General features: G+C 55.5%; 2 protein-coding genes across 2 annotated transcripts in view; one reads left to right on the forward strand and one right to left on the reverse strand.

Moving 5' to 3' along the window:
* The window catches only part of MRPL40 (mitochondrial ribosomal protein L40), an 11,465-nt gene extending 9,348 nt beyond the window's left edge, over nt 1-2,117 (forward strand). The window contains exons 3-4 of the mRNA XM_040251316.1: nt 831-1,022; nt 1,683-2,117. Of these exons, the coding sequence (XP_040107250.1) occupies nt 831-1,022; nt 1,683-2,007 (517 nt within the window). The 3' untranslated portion in view covers nt 2,008-2,117. The remainder of the gene's footprint in view (nt 1-830; nt 1,023-1,682) is intronic.
* Nucleotides 2,118-4,424: 2,307 nt separating this feature from the next.
* CUNH22orf39 (chromosome unknown C22orf39 homolog) lies at nt 4,425-6,123 on the reverse strand. The gene is made up of 3 exons (XM_040251276.1): nt 6,062-6,123; nt 5,786-5,953; nt 4,425-5,041 (listed from the first exon to the last, which is right to left on the reverse strand). Exons 1-3 carry the CDS (start codon nt 6,083-6,085, stop codon nt 4,916-4,918), a joined length of 318 nt encoding a protein of 105 aa, XP_040107210.1. The 5' UTR covers nt 6,086-6,123; the 3' UTR covers nt 4,425-4,915.
* Nucleotides 6,124-10,526: the final 4,403 nt, after the last annotated feature.

A 10,526-nucleotide genomic window follows, 5' to 3' on the forward strand; every position in this document is an offset into this window, starting at 1 on the left:
TGCAGGCTGGTTTGAAGAAAAGTTCATTCGTTTTGAAGGGACTCTTATGTAAAAGGTTGAAAGAGCACAGACAGTGGCTGTGTTTCTTACTCCCTGGAGAGGTGCGGGGAGCCCGGAGCGCCCTTGTTTCCACCTGGGACCCTGGACACCTTCTACGGGCGTCGTTCGTGGCACTCAGTCTTGATGCCAGAGGATTCGATTGTTCTTAATAGCATCTTACTGGCACAGCAGATGTGCTCGTCCGGGTAAACCATCTCAAACGGTATAAACAGGAACTTGCTGGTCATTTTCATTATGCTGTCTCTTTTAGTCTTACTCATGTTTATAAATCACACATCTATTTAAAATGTGAGTAACAAGTTTTTAATGGATAAACAGCAAGGTCTAACTGTATAGCACAGGGAACTAGATTCAATATCCTCAGATAATCTGTGATGGAAAAGAACAGAACAAAAGATGTATGTATGCATAAAAGACTCACTTTGCAGTACAGCAGAAATGAACACAACAGTGTTAAACAACTAACTATACTTCAGCTTAAGAAATACATAAAACTATGAGGGATGAGCGTGTAATTCGTCGGTTTGGTAATTTCATATTTCAGTTTATCTCGAGGCCTACCTGAACCCTTGCACTAGAGATGAGCTCTTCTCTTTAATTTATGCCCTGACACCCCGTGGAGTTTTTCCTCCACTTTCTGGGTTGACCATGCCCGCCCAGTTCTGAGGACCCTCCCTGGAGGCTGTTCCCGGAGGCCGGCGCCCCCGGTTCTTCCCTAGCGGAGAGTACAGTTCCGGTGGGCGTGTCTCTGCACGCTCCTGAGGCCGCAGAGGAGGACGTGCAGTGTCTGCCTTGTGCTTTAGAGCAGAGCCTCTGCGGAAGAAGAAGAAGGTGGACCCCAAGAAAGACCAGGCGGCGAAGGAGCGCCTGAAAAAGAGGATCCGGCGACTGGAGAAGGCGACCCAGGAGCTGATTCCCATTGAGGACTTTATCACCCCAGTCGAGTTCTTGAATCAGGCGAGGTAAGGGCCTCTGGGCTCGAGGTCTTGGGGCAAAACAGTTGTATCCCCTTCAGGAAGTGGTGTCATGGGAGCCTCACACCTGTCGTGGGCACAGTCATAGGCCGGGGCTGGCCTGGCCCCATGTTGAGTCCTCTCCTGGAGAAAGTGCTGCTGCTCCTGAATGGCCGAGTATGGGCGGGAAACTCCGGGCAGGGCTTGAGCAGGCTCGAATGTGGCCCACAGCCCCCGCCCCTCCGGATGGCAGGAAACCTTCGGCCTCCTGCTTCGGGACGTACACGCTTGAAGCCGGTGGTGAAGTGGGGTGGCTGGGATTGCTGTCTCATCAGAGCCCACTGATACAGGGGGGACCCCGCTGTTTGGGGTCTCCAGGGCTGATAACAGGCTCTCGACTCCCTGGGATATTGGTCTGTTTTCACGACGCCATTTGACTTTTCTCCAAAGCTGGCTCTCACCACGGTCTGCTGGGGGGATCGCTGTTTCTTGTCTCCACATAAAGCAAACGGCCCAGTTCCCAGTGTTGGCTGTGCCGAATCCACCGCCCCACCCCTTAGTTTGTCCCTGTGTTCCACACGCGTCTCCAGCGGGGACACTCGGGTCCCGTGCAGTTGGTCGGTGAGGTCTGTATCTCCAGGCCACACCCTTGGCTCTGTGTGTCCCCAGGCAGCGGCCGCCGGTGGAGCTCCCCTTTGAGGAGAGCGAGCGGAGAGCCCTGCTCCTGAAGAAGTGGTCTCTGTACAAGCAGCGGGAGCACGAGCTGGAGAGGGCCGCCATCGCGTCCCTGCTCGAGGCCCAGCGGGAAGCTCTGCAGGAGCTGGAGCTCACGGCCCCGGAGCTCCATGCCGAGGCCACCAAGCGGGACCCCAGCCTGTTTCCTTTCGAGAGGCAAGGGCCAGACTACACGCCGCCCATCGCCAACTACCAGCCCCCAGAAGGCAGGTACCAAGACATCACCAAGGTGTATACACAGGTGGAGTTCAAGAGGTAGATATGCAGGTAGCCAGCCTCAGGACACACCGCCCGGCAGAGCCCACCCCACTGGGCTCCGGCCTGCTGCTGACCGGTCAAGCCTGCCGTGAATAAATGTGTTGAACCTCGTGTCTGTCTTCTGTTAGTTAACCTGAGGCTGCCAGGGGTGAGGGGCTGCCCTTGCTTTGCCTGGCCTGGGGAGAAGGCGGCCCCCACGCTGACTGCTGCCCTCAAGTGACCAGGAAGGGGCAGAAGCCGTTGGCAAGAGGCAGTGGCCACAGGGGTGGAGAGGCAGGGCCAGCTCTGGGCTTTAAGCTGGGGATCAGAGGGGCGCCAAGGAGCGTGTCAAGGACAGGAACCCACTGGTAAGGTGTTGTGTCCTCCAGGATGGCTGACACCTGACCTGGCCCAGGCCACTCGGTATGGGGCAGGGGAGGCGTGAGTAAGGTTGGCACCAGAACAGACACCACAGACCAAGGGGCTGAAATGGTGGACATTTATTTCTCTCAGTTCCGGGGCTGGACGTCCCAGGTCCAGGTGTGGGCAGGGCTAATGCCTTCCGAGGATGCTCTCCTTGGCGTGCAGACGGCCGCCATCTTCTTGTGTCTCCACGTGCTCGTTCCGTGCCGATTTCTCGTAAGGATGCCAGTCATTGTGTTAGGGCCTACCCACGCGACCTTGGGCTTCCCCTCTGGCCCAGGTGGTAAAGAATCTGCCTGCAATGCAGGAGACCTGGGTTCGATCACTGGGTTGGGAAGATCCCCTGGAGAACAGGATGGCTACCCACTGCAGTGTTCTGGCCTGGAGAGTCCCATGGGCTGTATAGTCTATGGGATTGCAAAAGATTTGGACACAACTGAGTGACCTTCACACGAGTGATCCTATTTCACCTTAATCAGCCCTTTAAAGGCCATCCTCCAGATACAGTCATGCTCAGCAGCAGGGGCTGGGCTTCTCCTGGCAGCTCAACGGGAAAGAACCGGCTGCGGTGCAGGAGCCAGGGGAGATACAGCTTTGATCCCTGGGTCAGGAAGGGCCCCTGGAGGAGAGCATGGCAGCCCGCTTCAGTACTCCGACCTGGAGAGCCCCACGCACAGAGCAGCCTGGTGGGCTGCAGTCCCTGGGGTCAGAGTCGGACACCACTGAAGTGACTCGGCCTGCGCAGAGCAGCAGGGGATAGGCCTCCTCCAGAGGAACTGGGTAGGGGGCATGAAGCAGCCCAGCAGTGAGGGTCCGTGTAGGCGGAGGCCCACCTCAGGGCAGGCACGCCAGGGGCCATTTCACCTGAGTGAGCACTCAGCTTGTGCACCAGCCTCGTCAGCCCGTGGCTCCTTCTCGGCCTTGCAAGCCTCCAGACTCCTCGGACAGGGCTACACTCAGAGCCTTCCCCACCGCCCCACCCCTCACGGGTGCTTTTCAAGCCTGTAGCTTTGCTTGGTGAGGTTGGACAACCAAGTCAGTAGGTCGTGGCCAGCTGTTCTGTCTCAACCTTTTATTTGGAGGTCACGAGAGGCTGACAGGAGGCTGGAGGCTGGTAGGGAGGTGCCGAGCACAGTTTCCCAGAGTCACGTCTCAGGGCCAGTCTCACCTACACCAGAGACGACAGTGCTGTCCGAGCGGGTCCCGGCTCCCAGCCCGGCCGCCCCGCCGCGCATCCTCGAATCACAGGTTCCCCAGGATGGTGCTCTGACCCTGGCCCCAGAACTGCCAGCGTCCCTGGGAACATGCTGCACCAGGCCACCACCCAAACGGCTCGTCACCGTGGCCTCTGTCCCAAGTTTGAAAGACGCTGCCTGTTTCAGTCTTCACGGCTGACGCCTGAACGTCCATGTCCGTCCCCTGAACTCAATGGGACGGAGGCGACGTGTCCGTTTCAGGCATGAGGTCCCAGGGCGTGGACACGCCTGACAGGCACGCTCAGCATCCGAGCAGGCGTGGGGCTCCTCAAGGTGCCTGCGCCCTGCTGCACGAATCCCGGGAACCAGGGGGTGGCCGCCGTTCCCAGCACACAGCCCCCCAACGGGGGTCTCAGACCCGGGAGGACCCGGCCACGCCACCCTCTCCTCGCACAGAAATGCGTGGACAGAGCTGCAGCCGCGGCTGATGGGCTCAGCTGTTGCCAGAAGGGGCACCCTGCGCCTTCTTTATACTCACCTCTGCTCCGGGGGTCCCGTGCGTGCACCCCCACCGCCCACAGCCACAGAGGACTCCTGGGGCACACGGGGGGGCCCAATAACGAAGTCCTCCTGAAGGGGTGGGTTATTCTGCCCCCAAGAACGGGTTCCACGATGCAGAGCCACGCCTGTGCCCTGGCTGGGGCCCAGGGGGAGGCGCCGAGATGCCGCGGGCCGGGTGAACAGCACCCAGGGGTGGGCCGGCCGCGCAGCCCCAGAGGCTACATCATTTCAGCAGAAGAAAGAGACCTCTAAAGGAGGGTTCTTCTTGGTTCAAGGGCATGTATTTTAAAAGCATCTACAAGAACGTACAAAATTCTAACACTGCCCGCATCTAACTCTTTCAGTATTAAAACCTGGATGTAATTTTACAGTTTCTATTTGGAATCAAACCTGTGAAATGTCTTTTGATATAATCCACGTTTTCTAAAAACGACTGGGTGAAATTCCGAGGGAAGGAGCAGTGAGTGGCCGTGGCGGGAGAGAACCGGTGGGGGGCTGCCTCATTCCCCTCCAAGTGTCCCCACGGGTCAGAACTGCCCCTGGAGGGTTCGTCTGAGGAGCCCAGCCCTTGGGACAGCCTCCCTGGGCCGCTGTCCCCAGGCCTGCCCGGCTGCCCACAGGGACACTGCATGCTGGGTGGACTGGCTCCAAGCCTGGTGGTGACGGCAGGACCGGCGAGGCTGGAGGCAAGGGCTCCATGTCCCACGCTAGGCAGAAGCTCCCAGGGGCCCTCTAGACTGTTTGGGTCGGTCACCCATCCTTGTCCTCAGGCAGAGGGAGGTGCCAGTCTTCTGGGGGGCTCTGCCTGGGCGCCCACACCAGGCCATGCTTCTGTGCAGCCCGAACTCTGGCCCGCTCGCTTTCACACAGGGACCGCTGCAAAGGAGACCGGGTCACGGGCAGCCCTCTGAGATCAAAAGGCATGCGTTTGACATTTAGACAATCAAAACACCCCACATTCCACCAGCACTGCCCAGGTGCTCAGACTCTCCAAACCCCAGTAGATGTTTTGCTGGGCAGAAACCACTTACTGTCATTTTAAATGCGCATCAGGCCATTTGACGTCCTTTCAGGGTGAATCCCTTCTCTATGCCTTTTGTCCACTTCATTGTGAAATCCATTTCTCTTACTGATATATAAGAGCTATCTTTACAAGCTGTGTATAAAAGTTATTGATTTCTTGCCACATAGACCCGCCAACTTTCTCTTCCACTGCTCAGGGACTGGGCATTTACACTCGCCAGTCCTGCTGGCACACCCCACGAGCTCTGCACCCTCACAGCTCCGCTCCACCCTTCGCCCTATCAGCTCCAGGGCACCACTGTATCCCAGACTGGGATGTAGGAGCCAGGAGGGCAGAGATCGTGTTCTAACCGCTCCTGTACGTCCGAGAGCGTCCAAGCGGGAAGTGTCTGCTGAACGGATGGACCAAGAGCCCCTCCAGACTGCAGCACGCCCTCTCCCGGCCTGGCTGTCAGACTGGCCTTTGAATGACAGAACTCAAAGCACGCGCGGCGGGCTGGGCCCGAACCCCCCGTTCAGGGCCCGCCCCTGCGCCCCAGCGCCTCTGGTTCCCGGCTTGCGGGGCTCGGCGGGCCCGGTCGGGTCCCCGGGCCTCACCTGGGCTTCGGCGCTGCGGCGCTCCTCCCACTCGCGGCAGCTGGCCAGGTCGCGCCGCCACTGCCCGCAGGCCGGCCGCTCGCCGTGCACGTAGTAGTACCGCAGGAAGTGCCCGGCGCTGCGGCAGAGCTCCCACTCCGCGCGGTAGGCCTCGCACGGGCGCGGCGGCTGCGGGGGCGGGCAGGGGCCGTGAGCGGCGGACCAGGCGCCCGCCCGCCCGCCCGCCCCGACCGGCGGACTCGGCTCCGCGGGCCCCCCAGCGCCCATGGGGCTTACCCGCCAGCCTTCACCTTCCGCCATGTCTCGGAACCGCCGGGCCCGCCTCCTGAGGCCGCCGCCGCCGCCGCCGCGTGACTGACGGGCAGAGGGGCCGATGAGCGCCGAGACTTTGCCAGTAGCTCCTCGCCCGCCTCCTTGAGATGCGCCAGTGAACGGGACATCCGGGTTGGCAGCCAATAGCAGCCGGGGGGCGGGGCCCGAAACTCGAGGCGGGCGGGACCGAGCCCGGCGTGGGCGGGGCAGTCTCTTCCCGCGGCTTTCTCTTCTGCACCTCGGAGGTGCGGTCCCTGAAACGGACCGGCGCCCCCGGGCACCGGCGCCGCGCTCAAGCCTGCGGCTGCGGCTGTCCCCGCCCGTGTCCCCTCGAGGGCAGGGTGACTCCCGAGGGCGTCCAGGCAGCACGCGGGGCGGAGTGGAGCGCAGGCCGGGCGGCCCGGGAAGCCAGCAGGCCCTGCGGTGGGCGTCCCGAGGCGGCGTTAGGGGTGCGGCTGTGCTGAGGCGGGGGTTAACAGGGCTCGTCCCTGAAGGACGCAATGACAGCGACGGCAAGGAGGCTGACGGCGCCTCAGGACTACCCTGCGACCCCTCCGCGTGGTCCTCCAACCCCCCCAGCCTAGCCACCGCCAGGTACCCGCTGGGTGAGTCTGGGTCAGGGCCGAGCTGCAGTTGCACCAAGGCGTCCTGCCGTGGTGGTTCACAGGCCAAGCTGCCCACCAAAGAGGGCGTCTACATCTGCCAGCGAGCCGAGACCCCTGGAGGGTCCGGCAGGTCACAGCCCGCTCAAAACTTCCGAAACCACTCGCATTGCCTGGGTGTGGGTTTGGGTCACGGGGCCCAACCCTGATTATCACGATGAACTCCAATACTCCTTCTCTGCGGACTCGTGGGTGAACCCTGGGACCACTCTCCCGCGGCGGACAGTCTCCTGAGTGTTGCGGGAAGCCGGTGGAAATGGGCCTCTTTGCCTGGAGCAGAGGCAAGGGGAGCCCCTGCTGGGCCCAGGGTCAGAGAAGCCCGCAGAAGACCTTTCCAGCACGTGTCAGCCCCATGCTGGAACCTAATCAGACGCGTAGAGGCAATTCAGGTTTTGGTCACTGCCTGTTTTGCATTTGAAATTCATGATCGAAAATTATTTTCAAGGAACAAGAGATTAAAATAATTGAATTAACATGTCAAAGGAGCTCTTATTATATAAAGTGGAGACCTGAAACTAAATTAATACTAAAAAAAAAAAAAAGGCCAGCAGAACTTTGGAAAATTTAATACATTTAAAACTGGGAGTGGGAGGTAGGGAGAAGAACGTATCTTCAGGTTTCATTTATTCTAACAGTACATTTGTGCTTCACCACGAAGCTGTTTTTACAAAACAGACTAAAGAACCAGTTATTTCCAAATTAAATCAAAGTAAAAGCAAAAGTCAAGAAATACCTGGAGTAACAGGCAAACTTGGCCTTGGAATATGGAATGAAGCAGGGCAAAGGCTAAGAGTTTTGCCAAGAGGACACACTGGTCATAGTAAACACCTTCTTCCAACAACACAGAAGACTCTACACATGGACACCACCAGATGGTCAACACCAAAATCAGACTGATTATATTCTTTGCAGCCAGATAGAGAAGCTCTATACAGTCAGCAAAAACAGGACCGGGAGCTGACTATGGCTCAGATCATGAGCTCCTTATTGCCAAATTCAAACTTAAATTGAAGAAAGTAGGGAAAACCACTGGACCATTCAGTGACAGTGAAGTCGCTGAGTCGTGTCCGACTCTTTGCGACCCCATGGACACCAGGTTCCTCCGACCATGGGATTTTCTAGGCAAGAGTACTGGAGTGGGTTTCCGTTTCCTTCTCCAGGGAACCTCCCAACCCAGGAATCCAACCCAGGAATCGAACCCAGATCTCCCGCATTGTAGACAGACGCTTTACCGTCTGAGCCACCAGGGAAGTCCAGACCATTCAGGTATGACCTAAATCAAATCCCTTATGATTATACAGTGGAAGTGAGAAATAGATTTAAGGGCCTAGATCTGATAGATAGAGTGCCTGATGAACTATGGAATGAGGTTCGTGGCATTGTACAGGAGACAGGGATCAAGACCATCCCCATGCAAAAGAAATGTAAAAAAGCAAAATGGCTGTCTGGGGAGGCCTTACAAATAGCTGTGAAAAGAAGAGAAGCGAAAAGCAAAGGAGAAAAGGAAAGATACAAGCATCTGAATGCAGAGTTCCAAAGAATAGCAAGAAGAGATAAGAAAGCCTTCCTCAGCGATCAATGCAAAGAAATAGAGGAAAATAACAGAACGGGAAAGACTATAGAGATCTCTTCAAGAAAATTAGAGATACCAAGGGAACATTTCATGCAAAGATGGGCTCGATAAAGGACAGAAATGGTATGGACCTAACAGAAGCAGAAGATATTAAGAGGTGGCAAGAATACACGGAAGAACTGTACAAAAAAGATCTTCATGACCCAGATAATCACGATGGTGTGATCACTCACCTAGAGCCAGACATCCTGGAATGTGAAGTCAAGTGGGCCTTAGAAAGCATCACTGCGAACAAAGCTAGTGGAGGTGATGGAATTCCAGTTGAGCTGTTTCAAATCCTGAAAGATGATGCTGTGGAGTGCTGCACTCAATATGCCAGCAAATGTGGAAAACTCAGCAGTGGCCACAGGACTGGAAAAGGTCCGTTTTCATTCTAATCCCAAAGAAAGGCAATACCAAAGAATGCTCCAACTACCGCACAATTGCACTCATCTTACATGCTAGTAAAGTAATGCTCAGAATTGTCCAAGCCAGGCTTCGGCAATACAGGAACCGTGAACTTCCAGATGTTCAAGCTGGTTTTAGAAAAGGCAGAGGAACCAGAGATCAAATTGCCAACATCCGCTGGATCATCGAAAAAGCAAGAGTTCCAGAAAAATATCTATTTCTGCTTTATTGACTACACCAAAGCCTTTGACTGTGTGGATCACAATCAACTGTGGGAAATTCTGAAAGAGATGGGAATACCAGACGACCTAACCTGCCTCTTGAGAAATCTGTATGCAGGTCAGGAAGCAACAGTTAGAACTGGATATGGAACAGACTGGTTCCAAATAGGAAAAGGAGTACATCAAGGCTGTATATTGTCACTCTGCTTATTGAACTTATATGCAGAGTACATCATGAGAAATGCTGGACTGGAAGAAGCACAGGCTGGAGTCAAGATTGCTGGGAGAAATATCAATAACCTCAGATATGCAGATGATACCACCCTTATGGCAGAAAGTGAAGAGGAACTAAAAAGCCTCTTGATGAAAGTGAAAGAGGAGAGTGAAAACGTTGGCTTAAAGCTGAACATTCAGAAAATGAAGATCATGGCATCTGGTCCCATCACTTCATGGGAAATAGATGGGGAGACGGTGGAAACAGTGTCCGACTTTACTGTTAGGGACTCCAAAATCACTGCAGATGGTGACTGCAGCCATGAAATTAAGACGCTTACTCCTTGGAAGAAAAATTATGACTAACCTAGATAGCATATTGAAAAGCAGAGACGTTACTTTGCCAACAAAGGTCTGTGTAGTCAAGGCTATGGTTTTTCCTGTGGTCATGTATGGATGTGAGAGTTGGACTGTGAAGAAGGCTGAGGGCCAAAGAATTGATGCTTTTGAACTGTGGTGTTGGAGAAGACTCTTGAGAGTCCCTTGGACTACAAGGGGATCCAACCAGTCCATTCTGAAGGAGATCAGCCCTGGGATTTCTTTGGAAGGAATGATGCTAAAGCTGAAACTCCAGTACTTTGGCCACCTCATGTGAAGAGTTGACTCATTGGAAAAGACTCTGATGCTGGGAGGGATTGGGAGCAGGAGGAGAAGGGGATGACAGAGGATGAGATGGCTGGATGGCATCACGGACTCGATGGACATGAGTTTGAGTGAACTCCCGGAGTTGGTGATGGACAGGGAGGCCTGGCGTGCTGCGATTCATGGGGTCGCAAAGAGTCGGACATGACTGAGCGACTTAACTGAAAAGCAGAAATGCTTCTAAACCAGGTTTTCCTTCTGAGGCATGGCTTTTTAGGAGAAAAAAAAATCAACATGTAAAATAAACAAACACCTTCCTCAGATACTTAAACTGCAGCCAGCGCAATGGGATGTTCACTGTTTATTTAAACCACTTTTTTCAGCCCAAAGGCAACAGCTAAAGTATGGCCTGGGAAAAGGATAAATAGGAAAAAAAAAAAAAAGCACAACTTGGAGCAATCCAGCCCCTTCACTGTTTTCAGCAGGAACTGGGGCACCCCGCTTCAGCTGAGCAGTGAGTTTGGGGCGCCCCGCTCCAGCTGAGCAGTGAGTTTGGGGCACCCTGCTCCAGCTGAGCAGTGAGTTTGGGGCACCCCGCTCCAGCTGAGCAGTGAGTTTGGGGCACCCTGCTCCAGCTGAGCAGTGAGTTTGGGGCGCCCTGCTCCAGCTGA

The sequence above is a fragment of the Oryx dammah genome, unplaced genomic scaffold (assembly GCF_014754425.2).
Source record: "Oryx dammah isolate SB20612 unplaced genomic scaffold, SCBI_Odam_1.1 HiC_scaffold_12, whole genome shotgun sequence".
In the NCBI taxonomy this organism is placed as follows: domain Eukaryota; kingdom Metazoa; phylum Chordata; class Mammalia; order Artiodactyla; family Bovidae; genus Oryx; species Oryx dammah.